Here is a 22,334-nt window from a genome sequence, read left to right as displayed (position 1 = left end):
ATGACAACCCAAATATAGTTTGATAAATTATACTTATATTTACAAATCTCACAAATTATGATATAAGACATAGTAGTAAGGAAGTTACAAAAACAATAATTGCACAATCGATAAAAAATAAAATATCCTGTTTCAACCGTTATTGATTGAGTTCACTTCGATTTGTTACCGTCCCTGATATTTAAATAATTCCTTAATGAGAGTAGCATTGCTATGTTTTTATTTACAAAAACCGTAACAACCATGATGTGTCTCTGGCAAAAACTTCTTGTTTAAAATAAAAATTGTAGAATCTATATTTAAAAAATGGAATAATCAGAATACTTTAGTTATCACAAATTGAAAGCAAGCTCAAATATAAATGTAGCTGTTACGATGGAACATGTTGGTTACTGACTCAGGTTGTACCACAACAACTTGTTTTGGTTTCTGGTTGAGATGCGGCAAGTTCATCTTCAACCACCACTACATTCCTTCGCATGCTGCTCGTCCGTCCCAGAATGTTGGCTTTCTGTACATCACTCTCCTGCGCTCGCTCCATCATCTGCTTGCTCAGTTCCAAAAACATCTCCTCTATTCCTTTGTTCAGCTTTGCTGACGTGTGAAAATGAGTCGCACCGACAGACTTAGAGTATCTAAAAAAAGCGATACATAAACAGCTGAATTTTGACATTCCCAATACAAAAAAATTAGCACTAGGCCTATAGTGAATATATCTGAAATTGTAAATAAATTCAATATCAATTCAAACAAAACTATTTTCATTTTGTAAATTCATATTTCACAAGAGCAAAAAGTTGAGGATATTAATTTCGCAATAGTTTTCAAAGATTGCAGATTTATTCTTAAGAGCTTGTGTTGTCAAACTTTTTACATTGCTTACATATTCTTTTGATCATTTGGATCGAATCAAATTTAAATTATCTTTATTCACTACATTTTACATACATGAATAGTGTCAAAGCATACAAAATTGGTTATACAACTTAATCTTAAAGACTTAACCATACAATTTGAGAATTATTTTAGAATGGGATAGCCAATTCATTTTTGATTTAAAAACTCATCTATACTATGAGGAGCCAGATTAATTAAGAATGATTTTAATTTCTTTAAAAAATGTGTTTGTTTTGACCTTTTTTAAGTAGTAGTTAATTTTAGTAGTAGTAGTCTTTTTTTAGTAGATCGTGTAAGTTTTTAAGTCAATTGATACTATGCTGGATGAGTTGGGTAAAGTGATCAGGGATCTCACTTACTCAATTAAATGTCAGTGTATGCACATAAAGGCGTACATGCATGCAGAGAACATTGGAATCTGTGGTTAAGGTTACAGGTCCTGTTTAAACTACCTTCTATTAAATGATTAGTCTGTCCTTTCAGGATAAAAGGTATGCATATGTTTCTGCTGCATATTGCATGTACATTCAGTGGTGGTTCTAGGACCTTGTCAAGGAAGGGGCTACAGGGGGGCTTGGGGGGTGTCTGGGGGTCCTCCCCGGGGAAAATTTGGAAAGCCGTTTGGTGACTTTCTAAAGCTATTTTTAACACCTAAAACTGTGCCCAATTGTCCATAAACCCCCATTTCACCTGTTGTTTGTCATGAGCAAGTAGTCATATTATATTATATTACTTTACTAGTCCTGAAAATAGGTGTTTACCGGATGAGTGTGGTCATTCCAGTACAAGACGAAGTCGAGTAGGCCTACAGGATTACCATATGAGTCCGGTAAACACATTTTGGACGACTGACGTACAATATTTTACGCCATACTACTCTAAGCTAACTTAACAATAACATATTTGTACAAATCCTTATATATTCCAATCCGCTAAAGGACTAACAATCACAACTCATAACAGAGGTTATGTTTTTGTTTATAACCACTCATTGTCAAATACTGTATACTCAGCTGGTTGGTGTCCAGTAAAAACTAATTTCAGTAAAGTAATGAAACCCCATTTGATTAAGCTGGCGACAACAGCTGTTTTCTGGACTAAATCCTTGCGTGGAAAGTTCGTTAAAACAGTGTAGTGTGGTGTAAAAAATTAAACTATGACAATTGCATTCATGAATTTTAAAACACAATGTAGACTAAGGTCATATCCTCCCAAAAGCCGTTTGGTGACTTTCTATAGTATATTACTAGTCCTGAAAATAAGTGTTTATCGGACGAGTGTGGTTGTTCACGTGCAAGACGAAGTCGAGTACGGGATTGCCATACGAGTCCGGGAAACACATTTCGAGTTACGTACGATACATACTACTAATCTGTACAAACAAATCCTTATAAATTACCAACTAAAGGACTAAAAATCACCAGTCATAACCTCTAAGAGAGGTTATGTTTTAGTTTATAACCACTCATTGACACCCAAATACAGTATAATCAGCTGATTGGTGTCCGGTAAAGCTCATTACAGTACAGTAGTACGCAATGAAACCCCATTCGATTAAGCTGGTGGCAAACAGCTGTTTTCTGGACTAAATCCTTGCGTGGGAACTTCGTCAAAATAGTGTAGTGTGGCGTAAAAGCCATTTTCAATATCTAGAACTGTGTGCTAAACCTCCCATTTCCCCATTTATTTGTCATGAATAAGTAGACATTTTTAAAACTAATGACGATTTCATTCATTAATCTCAAAACATATTGTAGGTTCCTAAAATCTGTTTACTGACCTTCTAAAGCCATTATTAATGTCTATACCTGTGGCCAACTGTCCAAAAACCTTCCATTTCATTTGTTATATTTTGTTTTTGTCACGAGCCAATAGACATTTAAAAAATTGAACTATGACGAACTTGCATTCATGAATTTCAAAACATATGCCAACTGTAGACAAAAAATCCATATCTCCTAAAAGCCGTTTGGTGACTTTATAAAGCCATTTTTAACATCTAGAACTGCGCCCAATTGTCCTAAACTCTCCCATTTCACCTGTTATATGTCATGCAAGTAAGTAGACACGTTTTTTAACCTTACGTTTTCCTCCATTTCATAGATCTGTCACAATATGTATAGTATCATAAATTCAGTAATAGCATTGACTAGATAACTTTAAACACTAGTGTTTATATAGTCAATGGTAATAGGCTACTGTGGTGCTAACACTGATGGCTGATGCCTGTCTAAGTTAGTAGCTCGCAGACAATTTGACAACTAGGAACATGAAATCAGCTGTTTCCCCGTCCTCGCCGCCCGCCTTTGCCCTGCATGTCAACAGCTGACTGCTGTAAAAATTGGATGATGCGTACAACTTTCCATAGATATTGTATGATATTGTTTTATTCGTTGTTCTATTGCCCCACAAAGTTTATCTATGTGGAACTTAATACTACTCCTGTCATAGCTTATTTAGTTTAATAAAAACTACATTGATGTCTGTTTTATATCATTGCGTGTTTTAAGGACGAAATATGTTTAAAGTTATTTTTACAGGGTCCAAGGGGGGGCTTTAGCTTTAGTTAATTTTAGTCTGACAACATTTTTCACTTTTTGGTGTGGTGTTGGGATAGAGGAAAAAAGTAAACACTGTATTAATTTATTTGAAAACTACACAACAGTGTTAGTTGTTGTTGTTGTACCTAGTTTTTCTAACACATCTCAAAATAAATGTTACGTTAAATAAATTTACTGTAAATAGCAGGTCAAGATGTTGAGTTTAGGGAAAACATTGTGATGAATCAGAGAAAAGGTTAAGCATAAATACGGTTATTGTCCTACTGCTATTAGTGCTAAAAAAATTGCTTAAATCAACATTTTCCAGACAAACCCATTAAATAGGCTACTTACTCTTCAGCATCTGCTACTGGAACTGTTCTTTGCTTCTCCAAGTCAATTTTATTGCCGGCAATCACCAAACAAATGTCACTACCAAGCATCTTCTTCAACTCCTTCACCCAGTTTTTAACCTTGAAAATAAATACTTTGTAAATATCAGACCTCAGACCATATTTGATGCATCAATTGAAACATTTATGGTGCAGTGCACATAAGCAATGCATCCGAGAATCTTGTGAGTGTTTACAGAAGTTTGATAATCAGAGGCGGATTTGGAGATGTGCTCCCCTTTTCTATCCACAATTGGTTGCTCCCACCCTCCCCTCCAACCGTGTATGCTTCTTGGGGTAAGTCGACTCCAAATCACAGTCATCAAATGACTAAATAAGTGCCGTCTGCCTCAACTCGCCTGTCTTTTACCACTAGGCCTATACAGTAGCTGAATCTCCCCACTAGCTTTTGACTTATCTTATTCTCATCACTGTATTATTATTCTTATTTTTTAATTCCATACTTTAATACTTTACAATGAAATGGCGACCATACAAAGTAGGTAAAGCCAAGTATAAATGGAGATGAGTGTAGGATGAGTGGTGCGATCTTGTAGTCTTGTTAGTGACTAAGGCCGACATATTTCTTAGACACAGCTGTTAATTAATAGCCTATACAGCTAATGGAAATTAAGGGACCTACAGTTTATAGTGGAATCCGAACCACATTTTTGCCTTGGTATTAACGAATTGGTCTAATTATCAGGATAGTACTGTGGATAGTGGTAGTACTCACTAGTGTGGATGTTAATCCACACCAGGGAGTATACTAACTCATTAGTAATTAATCCAAAGCCACAAGAATAATTTTAGATATGAAAGTAAACAATTGTTTTGCTTTAAAACATTTTGAGTAAAATGAAGTTATGATTAAATTATCATAGCCTAGTTTGTAGCATTGTTTAACAACAGATAACTCCTAAATTATATTTTATTTTATTGAAGTGGGAATGAAATCAAATGGTTATAGTAATGATCTGAAATTTAACAAAATGTATTAATATTCAAAACGCATACTATTCAATTTCTCTCAATTCTGTACTAAATAGTTTCATGACAGCTGTCTGTTTATGTCGTTTACTAACCTCAAAACTTCACTTCAAACACCTGATCACTGCAGTGACATCATAAACGTGTCAACAAAACAGTGGATATCGGACCTAATATTGCTCGCATCAGTAACTCACGAGAAAATGAGTCATCACGCCACTTCGCTATCCACTGATTCAAATGAGAGTGCATGCCTGTTTTTAGGGATGGAAGCTTGGTTGGTGCGTGATGTTAGTGGATGTAAAGTGTGGAAAGGTTTGATCATAATTTTCAACCTTCGACTTTCCTAGTTATAAGGTTTTTTTTATTTATCTAAGCTAAATATATTTTTGAAATTTCAAACTAAAAAAACATACTTTTAAAATTTGCCGCCCTGAGCTGCAGCCCCTTCAGCCCCCCTTAATACCCCACTGTTGATAATCAAAGCTATTACCTTTACCAAATAAAGATTTCTTACCTATTGTTCAAAATACCTAGAAATCTTTTGATCGAGTGATTCTAAGCTGTGATTTATTGGTTTTCTCATCAGTAGGCGTACACATTTGCTTAAATGAATTATTAACATGATAACAGACATAATGAAATCAACTCTACAATCATCATTAATTCACAAGCCTTAAATATGCAGATTGTTTAGTTCTTGTAACCTACATTTTTATAATACATAGGCTACATACGTTTATTTATAGGTATACATCTTATCTTTACTATAAATATTTATTGGCATGCAGGCACTAATTAACCTGTAAGCTAGTTTGTGTTTTGTCACTAGTTCTTCAGGTCAAATTAATATTTGGAACAAAACTAGTAAGCCTATGTTGTTAGAGAACACACAGGACTTAAGGCCCAAGTTAAAATCTTAAATATCAATAATTTTTTGTAACATGCTCTGTCTCTAACTAGGCCTAGGTGATTAAAACCAACTCAGGCTAAGTGATTTATAAAAAAAGGTTAATTCTCTCAAGGTGACGCATTGAATAGACCTAGGCAAACTAACTTGAACAATACAGTATAATCAGTGCTTGGTTTGGAAAAAAAATAGTTGCCAGAACTGTATAACCTATTTAATGTGATTTGTACCTATTTATGCCAAATCCTTTCGAGAAAGAGAGAGGTACCTTGTTCCGCCGCGTCCCCGCAAATCGAGCAATGAGTATAAATCATTAAAATTTTAATTCATAAAGGTTCAATAAAAATACAGTAGGTACGGTAACTTACTTTTTGGAAGGAGTCCTCATCAGTAATATCATACACTAATATAGCACCATTCGACATTCGGTAGTAGATAGGACCTAGGGCATGAAACCTCTCTTGCCCAGCTGTGTCCCATATTGCCAAGTTAACCCTTTTGCCAGAAAGGTTCAGCTTTTTATTTAGAAATGATGCCTGAAAAACAAATTTAAACCAGTAAGTCTTTATTAACACACAAAATCTGATCAATGTCTTTGACTTATCAATAAGGTTAATATATTCTGCTTGGGCCTATATTCTATAGGCATCTACTGACATGAAATAAAATGGAGTAGGCTAGTATTATTTTATTACAATCGACAGTTTTTCCGAGATAACATGTTCCTTTAAAGTAGGCAGACTGCAACATACTCCCTTAGTAGATTTGTCATCTTTATGGAACAGCTGAAGCCAATTTCATTGTTAGTTCTGTACGTCCAACTGTAGAGGTCGTGTTTTGTTTACAATTTGTTTTTTGTAATCTCAGTCATTTAAAACCTCATTTAACCAAATAAAACGATATAGCCGAATCATAAATGATACCTGGTCTCCTAGTTATATAACCAAATAGGAAAGCACAAATCATGAAAATAACCCTAAAATAATAGAAACAAAATTTTGTCTACCCCAGCGATCAATCAGTATGGACGTACATGAACAAGGTACGAAAAAACCAGCTTCAAAATTTACAATGGGATGAGGAGTCTAGTTGTGTTGGTTAGTCTATGCTAGCAGTTACTCAGCGCGCGTTGTTGCGCTAACTATTATTTTAAACTAGGTGAAACCTGTCGAAATCAACGGTTGCTTTTTAAAGGCTTACGCTAATTTATCTTTATTTTACAACCACCAAAAACTAAACCCCCCTAAAAATTGACAATCAGAAACCACCATAAATCATGTCAAAATATCCATGTGGAATATGCAACATATTCAATTCAATTCAATTCAATTCAATTCATTTATTTCCACGGTAACACCATTTTTACAAGAGGTACAATAAGTAGTAGCTATCAAACTCAAATTTAACAACAAATAAAGGCTATTCTGAATAAATTACAATAACAAGAACAAGAAAAACATATCAACAATGAAGATGGAAACCATGATAAATTTTTTAAAGCAATAACAAAACAAGACTTAACAAAACAATAAATACACGGTTTGGAATCCTCTAAGCAAGACTTACATGACAAAAACAGATATAAATACTAAAGTGACAAAAATAAATAGCTGATCGAAGGTTGAACACAGTGCCGTTAACATGATGTAGGCATTAACTACAAATTATTTACAGAGAAGAGGCGACACAGATTGGAGCGGAAAGCAACCACGCTGGAACGGTGAAAATCCAACACTGCGCCGACCTCGTTGCCGACCCGCAAAAGGCGAGGGATAGTGCTTCGCTGTAAATATACAGTATTGTAGTGCCTCCGCTCAAACGTATCCTTGGATCTTGTGCGGACAGGAACGTGGAATGGTATTCCTCCCAAAAGCTCAGGGCAGTCGATATTTCCACTTACAATCTTCATGAGAAACAGAGCGTCCGAAATTTTCCTCCGATCTTCCAAGCAGCATAGATTAAACTGAGATCTGATGAGATTCACGGGAGCATCAAGGTAGCGATATCCCATTCTGCAGCCAAGGACCCTAATAAAACGAACTTGAACTCTCTCCAGCGAAGATATGAGTCCAGTCTGATATGGAGCCCAGACAGGAGAGTTGTATTCGAGGATGGGACGAACCAGTGCACGAAAAAGCAACACCAAGGCATTAATGGAGAGTCCTCGAGTGAAGCGGAAGAGAAAGCCCAGAGTGGAACTTGATTTGTGGCAAATTTGTTGGATATGCTCTCCTGGATGAAGTGTTGGAGTAGTTATTATGCCAAGATCTTTATACCTCCAAACTCTACGCAGAGGGTCGTCCCCAAGAAAATAGCCATGCTCATGAGTGTTCTGACTGCGAGAAAAGGACATAACGACACATTTAGAGGTGTTCAGACTCATTGAATTTTCAATGCACCAATTCATCACTGCATCTATTGATGACTGAAGACGAGTGAAGTCTTGAGCACTGGAGATCTCTAAGAAAAGTTTTGCATCATCCGCGAACAGAAGGAACTCAGAATCCAAGGTGTCGCCAATGTCATTTATAAATAAGTTGAATAGAAAGGGTCCGAGGTGAGATCCTTGTGGCACTCCAGATGGTACGTGGATGGGGTAAGAGTAAGCAGTCCCACATCTAACTTTTAAAGAGCGTCCCTGAAGGTAGGATCTGATAAACTGAAGCAGAGGTCCAACAAAGCCTAGGCCTTCAAGTTTGGCGAGGAGAAGCTTGTGACTAACCCTGTCGAACGCCTTAGCGAAGTCCAGATAGATGCAGTCGACTTGGTTGCCTCTTGAGAAGGCCAAGGTAAAAAACATAGGAAAAACATAGGGACTAAACATAGGGGTTAAACACAAAGGCATTCTGTGTACCGGAGAGTGCAATCAATGGTATCACTCCAAATGCCTGAAATGGACAGATAAAAAACTGAAAACGCTTACGAACCTAGAGATACAAAGCTGGAAATGTAATTCGTGTACCGAAGACACCAAAGTCCAAAACCCCAGTGTAGACGAACTAGAGCAAAAGATTAGTAACCTAAGTGACATAGAAACAGCTGACCTTGAAACATCACTATCTTTAGCATCCGAGGTTGGCAGCACGCTACTAATGGAGAATAAAGAACTCAAACAAAACTTAGTAGCTATGACAAACAAGTACATTATTCTAGAAAATGAAATAAAGGAATTGAAAAACTCCAAAGACCATTCCTTAATATACCAACAGCAACTAGAGGAATGCATTATTGAAAAGGAAAACATCCTATTCAAATATAACTCCCTCATTGAAAAAAACAGATGAACTAGATAAAGCACTGATAAAGGAGAAACAAATGAGATATGGCCTAGAAAAAATGTTCGAGGAACATGACAAGGAGAGTACTGAAACTATCCTTAGATATGAAACAAACATCAAACAACTCCAAAACAAAGTTAAAGAACTTGAACAAAATAAGCCTGTCGTAGATAGAAACCCAGCTAGACCAATATACACAGACTCTGAAACCCAAACAACGATCTCTGATGCATTCCCGTCAACTCCAAACACAATGATATACACAGAACTACTACACATAAAAAATAAAATCAAGGCCTTAGAAGGGAATATGGAAAAATTGAATAGAAAGCAACTAAAAAGAGAGAACTCAAGACACAAAAGAGACAAAAACTACTGCTGTCACAAACAGACTGAAACTGAGGGAATCAGACAAACCCCGCCCAAAAAACTGAATACACTTAATACAGAGGGAAACAGACAAACCCCGCCAAAAAAACTGAATACACTTAATACAGAGGGAAACAGACAAACCCCGCCAAAAAAACTGCATACACCGAACACAGAGGGAAACAGACAAACCCCGCCCAAAAAACTGAATACACCTAATACAGAGGGAAACAGACAAACCCCGCCAAAAAAACTGATTGAAAACACAACAATCAATTCCACACTGGACCTGGGCCAAACAGCCTCTCTTATTCCACTCAGTGACGATGAAGATGCTGAATCCTCCGAAACAAGAGCACATCCAGGGAAATCCATTAGGAGTAAATCTGTGAACACAAACAGCGGCAGAGTATCTATGATTACAGAGGAAGACCATCGTAGCCTCGAAGGACAAAAGATTTTTGCATTTCCACCAGAAGATACCCCGCTGATAAGCACACAATTAATGACAGATGAGGATCTACAGCACACATGCCGCATCCACCTTATTGACACACAACACCCAACATCATGTGAATACAAAACACTGCCACCCGAAGCTAGACCTACTATAATCAGGAGACTACAAAATAGAAACCTATCCTTTAACAACTTTATTACAGCTCAAGACAACGAGGACAACACCCACATTGTCATATGCTCAACAGGAATAAATGGCAATTGGAAGAGGAAACTGTTCCGGTTCCTTGAATTGGCAAACGATTGTATAAAATTCCCAGTACTTTTCTCTATCAGACTCGAAGAATTCATAGAAACTGCCAGCCTCAGCAAACTACACATCAGAGAAATAATACAAATACTACTACAATATTCATGTAATGCCTACCTACATCGTTTCCGGATTTATACACAAACAAAAGACAACAAAAAAATTATTGAAGATCTCATTGACCACACTACAGACAGGGTACAAAGGAAAATAGCAAAAATATTCCCAGGAAAAGAAAAAACCTCGTACTACAGTACTTGGAGAACAACTCGGGGAACGTACACAGGAATTAACACCTATCAACCTCCATGTCTACCATCCAACAGTGAGGAAAGCTTCGCTCAAGCAGCGATGCTTGAGCAAAGAGAACTTTGGAAGTCAAAAGAATCGATGTTGCTACACCACCTTAACACCATATACAAGGAGTACAATATAAGCAGCCTCCAAAAAGACGACCCTAAACTCCAAGACTTCTGCAATAGAACCAAAAACAAATACGCCATCATAAACCTGAACACTGGAAACTTCCTCACCCAACAAGAAACAACACACCCAACACCTTACCAATTCGGTTTCGATGGAGCACGTCTAGTGCAACTACTGAGGAAAGGTAATGGAAATTATGCAACTGCTCCAAACAACATAGCAATTAATCAAAACATCTTAGTATCAGACGAGACAATACTCCTAAACGAACTACATCTCTATAATAGCACAAAACACATTGACATTAAAAACTCATACAACACTAAACTGAACTTAGTCCAAGGTGTGCCAGGATGTGGGAAAACAACTTTCCTACTCAACAACTATGCTACAGGGGACCTCATCCTGTTTCCTACAAGAGATGCGGCAATGGACTTCCGACAGAGATACAAAACCAACCACCCAGACCATAGCCAGGCAAAATGCAATGACACCTTCCGAACCGTGCATTCATTCATAATAAACTCCACCCAACATCTTAAGAGAGGAAACACCTATAACAGGCTCTTCATCGACGAAGCCCTAATGATGCATGCCGGAGAAATACTCTTTGCAGCCATTTTATCAACTGCTAAAGAAGTATTGCTTATTGGCGACATGAACCAAATACCATATATAAACAGAGCAGAGAACCTAGAAGTTAAATACCACAACATTACAGAAATAGCCACAACAACAAAAATACTAAACACCACATACAGATGCACAAAGAGCACCACAGCCATCCTCTCAAAATTCTACAGCCAAGGAATGCAAACCACCAACCAGACAGAGAAAGAACTGGCGACACAGCAGTATCAGGGACTAGAAAGCCTGAACCTCACTCTCAACAAAAATAAATACAAATGCTTGGTCTTCAAACAAGCTGAGAAAAGAGAACTAAACAAGCTAGGTTTCAACGCATCTACAATACATGAATTTCAAGGACGGCAAGCAGAAAACATAGCTGTTATACGAACATCTGCTAAAAGAGAAGAAATTTATGAATCGCAGCACCACTGCATCGTTGCTATCTCAAGGCACACACACTCATTCCTTTACATAACACCCAGCAGTAATGATAAACTAGGCCGTTGGATACAACAAGCAAACTTGCTTAGCTCCCAGGAACTTTCCAAATACCACATCAACATTGAGAAAATCGCAGAACCACCCCTCCCAAAGTATAAAAACACACTACAAACTAACAAAAACCAAAGTTGCACACAAGAACCCCTAAACACTCCCACCTCCCAACATCATTTTTTAGAAGAACACCCTCATCCCAGAGAAAAGCACAAAAACCAGCTCAAAGATGTAACACATCCCCTCCGACACTCCGTACAGTAAAATTCCAAACACCTAATAGCCAACAAGGACTTAAAATTCTACACCAAAACATAAATTGGTTATCTAAAAAAACTGATAGACTAGCACACTTCCTCCAAGATGAAGACCCGGACCTGATCATAATAACAGAGCACGGCGTAGCACAACAAAACTTGCAAAACACGTGGGTAGAAAACTACTCACTTATTGGAGGCTTCTCAAGGAAATCCCATGTCAAAGGAGGAGTGGTCGCTTATGTAAGAAGTGGCTGGGAAAAGCATGTATCACTCATATGCACAAGTAGCGAGGAAACAGAACTAATTTGCGAAACTGTGCTCTTTGAACTGAAGCTAAACAGGAATCCACTGCTGGTCCTCGGAGTATACAGGCCACCAAGTGCAAACCTAGACCAAGCCATCGATATACTCTCTGAACAACTGGAAACAGTGCTCACTACGGATAAGCAAATATTAATAATGGGAGACATCAATGTAAACAACCTAGTTGATGACAATGAAAACAAAAAAATTGAAGAACTCCTAACCTCCTTCAATATCTCAAGACTGAGGCTACCTCCCACTCGAATTACAAGTGACTCAGAAACATCAATAGACTGGATATGCTCAAACATTGATAATCAACAAATAGAAACCTCAGTTATAACATCAGGACTATCTGACCATACCGCACAAATCGCAAAAATCATCACTAGAAAACCGATCATCAACAACATCAAAGAAAATAAACGAATCTTCAACAGAACAACAATAGATAATTTTAAGACACAGCTACAAGAACAAGACTGGGAAACTATAATACAAACTCATGACGTAGATGAAGCCTACAACAATTTCAGCAACATCATCCAGACAACACTAAACCACGCCTGCCCTCTTAAAACGTCAAGAGTTAAACAACATAAAAGGAGACAGTGTTGGAATCAAGAATCGGCTAGACTTAAAAATGAATATATAAAGGCCTTAGAAAAGGAGCAAACAACCGGACTTATGGAAGACAAAGCCAGAACAACTATTAAAAAAAGGGAGTACAACCAGCATTTGAAAATGCTTCGAAAAGAAAACAACACAGCTCACATAAACCAGGCTGAAAACAAGTCTAAAGCACTGTGGCAAACAATAAACCGAGAAAGGGAAGCGAGATCAAATACTGAAAACCAAATCTATCTTCAAGTCAACAATAAAACAATAGACGACCCAATAGAAGTTTCAAACTGTTTTAATGATTTTTTCTCATCAATAGCCGACCGAACACTCCAAAATAACAATAACTCTAGAACCAATGCCTTAACAGACCACTTACCAGCAACACATCACACACTCCAGTTCAGACGGGTCACACAAGAAGAAGTGCAAAAGGCCATTCAATCTCTAAAGATGAAAAATTCATCCGGAACTGATGAGGTATCAGCTAAACTTCTAAAAAACTGTAAAAATGAAATAGTAATACCCCTGACAGACCTCATAAATAAATCACTCTCACAAGGAAAATTCCCAGATAAATTAAAAATAGCTAAAGTCTACCCAAAATACAAAAATGGACCAACGATAGAAAGAAACAGCTACAGGCCAATCTCCCTAATATCAACATTTTCAAAAATAATCGAAAAGATAGTACTAGCCCAACTCCTACACCATCTTCAAGAACACAACCTTCTCAATAGTCAACAGCATGGATTTATCAAAGGCAGATCGACAGCCACAGCCTTAATACAACTGACGGAGCACATACTAGACCAACTAGAAGAAGGCAGCACTTCAACAAGCCTCTTCCTAGATTTTAGTAAAGCTTTCGACTGCCTAAACCACGAACTTCTTCTACTCAAGCTGGAAACACTAGGCGTGAGAGGAAGAGCAGCAGAATGGTTTAAAAGCTACATTAGTAACCGGAAACAGCTTGTGGAAATAGCCTACATAAAGAACAACACAAAGTATAAGGCCCAATCCAAAGCTGTAGACGTGCAAAGAGGAGTACCCCAAGGATCAGTACTTGGCCCAGTCCTTTTCCTCCTTCTCACGAATGATCTACCTAGTTGGATTGGGGAAGATGGACACACCACCATGTACGCAGATGACACGGTTCTCACATTTGCGGACAAAACAATGGAAAATCTGGAAGAGAAAACCAACACACAACTCCAGAGAACAAAGCAATACTGTACCTCCAACGACCTAGTTCTAAACGAAAGCAAAACCGTTCAAATGACTTTCACCACCAAACGCAACAACACAGACATTACAATACCGGGACTACAAACACAAAATACCACAAAATACCTAGGCATCATAATTGACTCCAAGCTATCATGGAAACCCCACATAGACCAGCTCTGCAAAAAGCTAAGTTCAAGTCTCTACGTTGTACGTAGGATCAAGCAAGCTTGCAGCCCAGAAGTAGCCAAAGTTGCATATTTTGCTCTATTTGAGTCTCACCTCAGATATGGCATTGCGACTTGGGGTGGAACATCAAAAGGCAACCTGGAAAGAGTACTCCTAAAGCAAAAAAGAGCAATTAGATGCCTTGCCGACCTGAACTACAGAGACAGTTGCCGAGAAGCCTTCAAGAACCTTAAAATTCTCACATCAATTTCACTCTACATAAGAGAAGTCATTATCCACACCACTAAAACAGCCCAGCCAAGACACAGAGACATACACCAGCACAACACACGACATGCCGCCAATTTTTCCCTCCCACAACACCATCTGAGTCTGTACGAGAAGAAACCATCCTACAAAGGTGCTCTGTACTTTAACAACCTACCAGAGTACCTCAAGAGAGAACAACCCAATCTGCTCAAGAAGCACCTGACAACATGGCTTTTGGACCGGCCGTTCTACTCTGAGGATGAATTCTTAAACAATAAGCTACCATAAAAAAAAGAAGAAAAAGAAGAAAAAAATTCTAATTGTAATTGCAAATTACTGTAATAGTTTACGTACATACTGTACATTTTATGTACCTGACGCATGAATGTTCTCTAGGAATATTTCAATAAAGATTTTGTCTATTGTCTATCTAAAGCGGTGTTTACACTGTCGTGGGGCCACGGCTAAAATCAGGCGTGTAGGTGAGAAATTTCTCCCTCGTGTAAACAGTGAAGACGTGGGAGCAACAGACGTGGCAACCCAATACGCCTGTTCCCCACGCCCTTTAGGACTAACCAAACCGTGTTTGGTTGCTACGCCAGTTGCAGGCGTGGCTAGACGTGGTGAGGAGTCATTGTCTTCCGTCTCGTCGTTGTGTGTACTGTACTACGAGTTTTAACTATTGTTCTTTAACTACAAGTTTTAACTATTGTTCTTTAAAGTCAGTGGTTGTCGTCTTAGTTTTTAAGTACCATGGCGAAAACAAAAATATCCATAACATTAACACAAGTAGAATCAATTGAAACGGTGAAAACAAAGCAATCTTTAAAATTAACGGAAGGTCAAACAATTCGAATGCTTGAACTGTATCAAAGTGAACCTTGTTTATTTTATATATAAATATTGAAAGCTACAGCTTGGCTTCTTTCTTTTAATAACACTTAAATGCCGTGCTATTTCTTTAGCTAAAATAACAGTCATTGTAGTACAACCTTCACTAATTAATCTGTTGACACAATCCATAACGCACCCGTTAATAAAAATGAACACGCCTTTAATGAATACGCTTCTACCAGAAAACTGTTTACACTACACTTCTGCTTGTGGCCGTGGGACGGTACCGTGGCGCCAAGGCATTTGCGTACGGCTGTCCATTCCATGCCTGTTATGGACGTGGTAATACGGTAGTGTAAACACCGCTTAACTGCGATAAATAGAATGAAATTATAAAATATTTGGCTATTTAGCATTGTTTAATGAGTACCTAATAAATAAGTGTAAAAACTATAATTTCTATTGTGTTAGTTACAAAATATGGTTGGTCATTCGATGAATAATATAGGTAGGCCTATTTCTTATGTACAGTACCACAGTACATCATAGGAGTTATTGTTACTATGTTAACTGTTTTCTCTTCTTTTGGAGGAATTATATGAAGAATCCTTTTGGAGGAACCTTTAAATAGTATCAAAATCGTATTTAGTGGATCTTTTGTGGTAAACACTTCCACGATTTCATCAGTGTTATGCAGATTAAATCTATGCTTTTTTTAAGAAAAAAATCTGTTAGTTGAGAAGGCAGGTTCTTAATTCAAACGGAGGCCCACCCTAAAGCTGTGTAAGTTTTATTTTTTCCTTCGTCACGTCGGTCATCATACCATACATCTGTGCAAATGAATAACCCTCTAGCATAATTTTGATAAATTGGTCGCTGGGTTACTGTTAAATCTGGAATTGCATGACATGTGGATGTCAATTGTCTCAGCCTTTTCAATTACAAAAATTGTTCAATAATCTCTCTTTGGAATGTTAGGTGTACCGGTAGTGGAATATACTTGTAGTGAACCAGGCTTTTATTCTTGAACTGTTAATCGTTAATATGTTTGTGTGGCTTCATTGGCAAAAAATAATGCAAATGACTAAGCAATGCTGCATTTCCAAAAAAGCAAAATATAGGCCTACTGTCTGTTATGTGAATAGCGAGGCTTACATTGTTGTTAATCAACGAATCTTATAAAGGATGATGAGATCTAGTTCAAAGGAAAAATGACCTTCCCTATGACAGCAGCTGCCTAACTTAAATGGTAATTAGCATTCTCTTAGTGCCAAGTTTTTACAGTCAAAGTGCAGTGTAAATTTCAAAAATCTCACTTAAGAGCAAGTTAAGTGGAACACGGGGTTCGTAATAGGCCACTGAAAATCATCTGTCAAGATATATTATTATTATTAGATATATTAGCCTAGTATTATTTTGGGTAAGGTTTCTGTGACACGATTTGAGCACAATGAACTTATTCTGCAGATGAATAATCCGTTGTTTAAGAGAAATATAAGCCGAATTAATTAATGTCACAATCCAAGAGCATTAAAATGGCTCTGGCCTGAACTTTTTTGTAGTACAGTCCAACCTCGGTATAACGAATCTGAAGGGACCGAACTGAATATTCGTTATATCAAGGATTTCGTTAAAACGAGGTTCGTTATATTGAGGTTAGGTTTGCAGGAATTTCGCTAAGTCAAGGTTCAGAACCAGGATCAGTCAATATAGGTCGGGATTGGACCTTATTAAAACAAAATTAAAGTAGTATAGGCTACAATACTTTACAATGTACAGTGTTTACATTGTAAAGTAGAACGTCGATTGTCCGGGGTAATAAAGGGAATGGATCTTTAATATTGCACAATCATGACATTTCTAGTCATTGACCTTGGTACAGGTTACAAACTGTAAGTTTAAAATCACAGCTTACTCTAACCCACCTAAAACCTAGCCAAACACTGTATTGTATAGCAATGAACCACAAAGAACAAAACAAAACAGTAAGAGTTTTGTAAGCTACTGCTCGTGATATGCCGGTAGGCTACTTACAATACAGTACTGATTTAAATCACAACAGAGGAATGTCAATACTGTAATAATCATCAACTGTAGCATTGATGTTGCCTTAGTTTCAAAAAATCGTATTTAAAATAATAAAAATATTAGATAAGTCGTTATAAAAGTCTATAATTATAGCCAACTTAAATATAATAAAAACACTTGTAAAAGGAATGTTAAGATAACAATGTTGCTATTCTTTCTGTTTGCTTTGTTCTTCTATTCTTTTTCTTTCTTAGGTTTCTCTTCATCCAAAAATTGTACAATTCACCATATTTACTTATCACCCAATCACATTTTACTAAAAATTACGTCGTCATCAGTCCTTAGTGAATGAAATCAGTTCTCAGCTGTAACAAAGCGCGCAGCGACGATAGCAGACAGGGATGTGTAAAAGGTACGTTTTGCTTGAAGCGACAGGTGTGACAGTCGCTCAGCGACTGTCGCGCGGGGTGGTAGACTGTTTTGCTTAGAGCGACAACTTATTTTTCCTGGCGTCACGAGACGTGGTACCGCCAGTGCACCTAACCTCAAAAGTGCACACTAAGTATAAAGTCACTAAATAAATTCGATAAATTCACTTAGTAAAACAGGTAAAACTTAACAATAAAGTATTATTTATAGGCCTAGTTATTTGTTATGAGAAACATTGCAAAACTGCCATGTCACAAGCCAAAATGTAATAAAATTACTCAATTTCTCCATAAATTGCAGTAGGCTACACAAGCATAACTTGAATTGGAAATCAGTGTTATAAACAACCTCCTCACAGAGTGAAAATTATATTTTGTTGATTGTATTGTAGATGAAAAAATACCTAGCCTATATTAAAATAACTTGTAATACAATAACATAATATTAAACTAACCTGATCTCCCGACTTAACCAGCTATTGCCAACCAGACGTTACCTTTATTCTTTGTAGGAGATATGTTTTAAATCATAAAGCGCAGGGTATTTTGCCACTACCAATTTCCTCACCACTAAAATTTAACTTAATCCTAGGCGTTGTCCGGGTAGCCGACGACGCCATATAGCGAAAATAAAAGGTCGTCGATCTTGTCAAAATGTTATTCACTATATAAACAATCAGAAATGTAAATGTCGCTAAGCGACTGTCACTCCTGACTGGTATTGGAGCAGTACCCAGCGACTGCAGCTCGCGGCTCTAGCGACAGTAGCTCCAAGCAAAACAGGACTATGCAAAATCCCTAAGATCAGTGTCCCGCGACAGCCGCTCGGCGACAGTCGCTGCGCGACCGTCACACCTGTCGCTCCAAGCAAAACGTACCTTAAAACGGAGCAGACGAATGTTAGCGCAATCATTGACGTCACCTTTCCATTTCATTTGATAAAGAAACTGATTTTTCAAAAACAATAATGGTGGGGGGGGGTTCGTTGTATCGAGGGAGAAACGTAGACAATTCGTTAAGTAGAGGTTAAATTCGCTATGTAGAGTTTCTGACAATGATAAATTCGTTACATTGAGGTGTCTTATTTTAGCCGGGACCGTGAAAAATTCTTTAAATCAAGGTCGTTGTTCCAGTTTGTTCGTTATGTAGAGGTAAAATATACATTGTGTCTTATGGAGAGTTCTAGGGTATTTAAAAAAATTTGTTATATCAAGGAATTCGTTAAATCGAGGTTCGTTATATCAAGGTTAGACTGTACCATATATAGAGTTTGAGCATTTTTTATGATTACTATCTGGGTAAGATACATAGTATTTTTTAGGCTGCTGCTCAGTGCACTTTGAGAAATTTTTTTGAGATGAATGAAATTGTTTTTGTTGCTGAGTAGCGCCATAGATAGAATATACTCCCTTAGTAGATTACTCAACCTTATGGAACAGCTGAAGACAATTTTAGTGTTAGTTCTGTACGGTTTATGTAGAGGTCATGTTTTGTTTACAATTTGTTTCCCGTTATTACAGTCATTTAAAACCTTGTTTAACCAAATAGGCTAATACAATCTAATCATAAACAACAACTTGTCCCCTAGTTATATAACCAAACAGTAAAGCACAAATCAAGAAATTAACCCTAAAATAATAGAAACAAAATTGCGTCGATACTAGCGCCCAGTGTCACCATACGGTACATGAACTAGACACGAAAAACGTGCTTCAAAATTTAAAATGGGATGAGAAGTCTACTTGTGTTGGTTAGTCTATGGTAGCGCTAGTAAACATGCACCTAGCCCTTTTCGTTAGTTTAATAACATTCAAGGGCTCTAGGCCTGATCCAGATTCCAGCCAAGAATCTAGTGTCAATCTAAAAACCTAGCAGCTTCACAGCATTGTACTGTTCTAGCATGTTGTCTCCTTCTGCCCTCAATTACTCAATGCTCCTTTCCCTATTGTTCAAGCTGGGGTATAGTCAGGGAACAATAAAGGTTGTCTATTTATGTGTAGATCGTTGTTTATTATGCTGAACTTAGAGGTCAGGTCCGACCACCGATCCTTGGGGCACCCCGTGGGGGATAATCTGCACTCTTGAAGAGGTTCGTTTAGCGACACTAATCTGCCAAGTAGCTACTCAAGGTGTTCAACACTGTGCCTCCGATACTGTACTTCTTAAGCTTGGCCTACAGAATGTCATGTGAAACTACATCATAGGCCTTGCTCAGGTCGCAAGTCTCAAAACACCAACTTGTTATCTCCGAAAGCATCTTTAATAAGTTAGCATTGACAAGATTCAAGAGAGAAGAGGATGTTGATGGGCCACTCCTAAAGCTATGCCGAGAGCAGAGCATTGAGAATAGGACTATGGTTGCTTTCTAAATATGCCGAGAATTGTCTCTTCATTATGGTCTTCAGCAATAGTAACCATCTTGTTCTTATGGTTTAACCTTACATTGATACTGACATTGATTACATAATGAAGAAGGTAGCTAAACTAAAAGGTTAGGTTAGGGTCTTCAGCAATAGTAACCATCTTGTTCTTATGGTTTAACCTTACATTGATACTGACATTGATTACATAATGAAGAAGGTAGCTAAACTAAAAGGTTAGGCCTAACTTATTTGCCATACTCAAGTAACTTACTATTAGACCTAAGTTACCTAACTCAACTTAAGTTTAGGTACATTTTGGAAATAAATACCTGTAATGTTGTTAAATGCCTCTCGTTGAATTTGTCTTCCACATATCGTAACACAACCGACGTTTTACCAACACACCCCTCTCCCAATAACACTACCTTGAAACTATAGTTATTTCCTCCTCCATTTGGTGGAGTATTAGCCATTGTGCGTTCCTCAAACTAGAGGATATCAATAATTCTCAACCTACGAAGAAAGGTTAGAGTAATGGGATTAGTTAACTAAAAGTTATACAACATACTTCAAAGCAGATAACATTTAATTACATTAAGTGTTTACATTTTGTTCACGGAATCAAACTCTTAGCAACTTAGGGTAGGGGTAGGGAAGGGAACCGTTCGTAACCTGCTGAGTGCTGGCTGACTGAATCTTTCACCAGAGAGAGTCAAAGACAGTGGGAGTGAAGTAAAGTGAACTGGGTTGAAAAATGAAAACAGAAGTCAGCTTAGCCACGGCCGCGGCCTGTAGAATTGGCAACCTCGCAAGTGGTGTTTTTCAGTGACAGACATCCCATAAGATAACATGGCAGACAGGTGACATCCGCGTGCATCAGCTCATTAATTCGCACTTAATTGATTTAATTTTTAATTTATGAATATAAAATTATTAAAATATTGAAAATAAAACATACAGAATTGAAAATTGAAACAATATGAATTCAAATCTATATCTGTACATTTTAAGAGGAGTCAATATTGTCATAGTTCAGTACGGTAACCAATCTTTCGTAAATACAGAAATACCATTAGTTACTTCCAAACAAAAACAGCTGTTACAACACCACTTGCGACGTTGCCAGTTCGAAGGCCGCGGCCTGGAGTTAAAGGCGACCTTAGTGGCTTAGCAGAGCACGGAAGGTTTTTTTTACATTTTATTTTACTTACAATCTGTTCAACAAAAATAGAACAATAAGCAAATCAAATATTAAAATTTTAATACAGTAATTTTAGTCTTAATCCAAAAATAAAGCTAAGAACACACAAACTTTGCATATTTGGTACAAAGTTTAAAGTCCATAAATTCCTAAAAGCGACAACTTAAGTCGTTCTTCGTTCTCGTCCAATAAATGTAAAGCAAGGTAGTTAATGGTACTCTAACTTCTGTATTTGGCATTTAACCTTGTAATTTCTTCTTTGACCGTTGGGGTTCGACTGTTCGACTGTCCCTGTGAAGCACTTCGTTAAACGAACCATGGTGCCTGGAGAATGTGCCTTAGAACTTTAGATTGGAATCTTTCGATGACGTCCGGATTTGACTTGCTGGATGTCCCCCACAGTTGGATACCGTACGTCCACACTGGTTTCAGAATAGTTTTATATAATAGCAATTTATTTGCTGCTATTAATTTTAATTTTTTATTTAATAGCCAAAAAAGATTTATAAATTTTTAATTTAACGAAATTCTCTTGTTCCAGATATGGCTTTTCCAAGTAAGCCTTCTGTCAAGGGTCATGTCCAAGTATTTAGCTTCAACTTCATTGCTCTGTGCGATTTGAACATTATTTAGGGTAACTGGAGGACACGTGTCTAATCTGTAAAGGTGTGCGTGTGTGTTGTAAAGGTTGTGGACAGATTTACTCTCATTTACCCTACTTGGATCCCCCATTTTCTTATCCAATCGGAGAAACCATCGAGTCCAGTCTGCAACATTTGTGAAGCTATCACAGGGTTTTCATGAGAGGCTATAGCAGTATCATCAGCGAAGTTCGACATTAGGGTTTTTCAGGGAGGTTCGCCGTGAACAATGTATAGAGAACAGGGCCCAATACACTTCCTCGGGGAACTCCTGCTTGAATTTCCTGAAGTAGG

At 37.5% G+C, this 22,334-nt stretch overlaps 1 protein-coding gene across 1 annotated transcript; it reads right to left on the bottom strand.

The window, feature by feature from the left end:
* Positions 1-13: 13 nt before the first annotated feature.
* On the bottom strand, positions 14-20,870 carry LOC129004869 (ras-related protein Rab-21-like). The gene is made up of 4 exons (XM_054433554.1): positions 20,528-20,870; positions 6,098-6,265; positions 3,792-3,910; positions 14-635 (listed from the first exon to the last, which is right to left on the bottom strand). The coding sequence occupies exons 1-4, from the start codon at positions 20,669-20,671 to the stop codon at positions 398-400; spliced, it is 669 nt and encodes a 222-aa protein (XP_054289529.1). The 5' UTR covers positions 20,672-20,870; the 3' UTR covers positions 14-397.
* Positions 20,871-22,334: the final 1,464 nt, after the last annotated feature.

The sequence above is a fragment of the Macrosteles quadrilineatus genome, unplaced genomic scaffold (assembly GCF_028750875.1).
Source record: "Macrosteles quadrilineatus isolate MER2022 unplaced genomic scaffold, UCM_ALF_1.0 Scaffold_12__1_contigs__length_5162894, whole genome shotgun sequence".
Classification (NCBI taxonomy): Eukaryota; Metazoa; Arthropoda; class Insecta; order Hemiptera; family Cicadellidae; genus Macrosteles; species Macrosteles quadrilineatus.
Note: the sequence above shows the minus strand (reverse complement) of the source record. Positions and strands in the feature narration are given on the sequence as shown.

What these genes read in the sequence shown, in the direction of transcription:
- LOC129004869 (XM_054433554.1), bottom strand. Translation starts at nt 20,671, where the DNA reads ATGGCTAATACTCCACCAAATGGAGGAGGAAATAACTATAGTTTCAAG. An exon ending in GGCATTTAACAACATTACAG is followed by an intron (nt 6,266 to 20,527) that starts GTATTTATTTCC and finishes TTTGTTTTTCAG; the next exon opens with GCATCATTTCTAAATAAAAA. An exon ending in ATGAGGACTCCTTCCAAAAA is followed by an intron (nt 3,911 to 6,097) that starts GTAAGTTACCGT and finishes TTTATTTTCAAG; the next exon opens with GTTAAAAACTGGGTGAAGGA.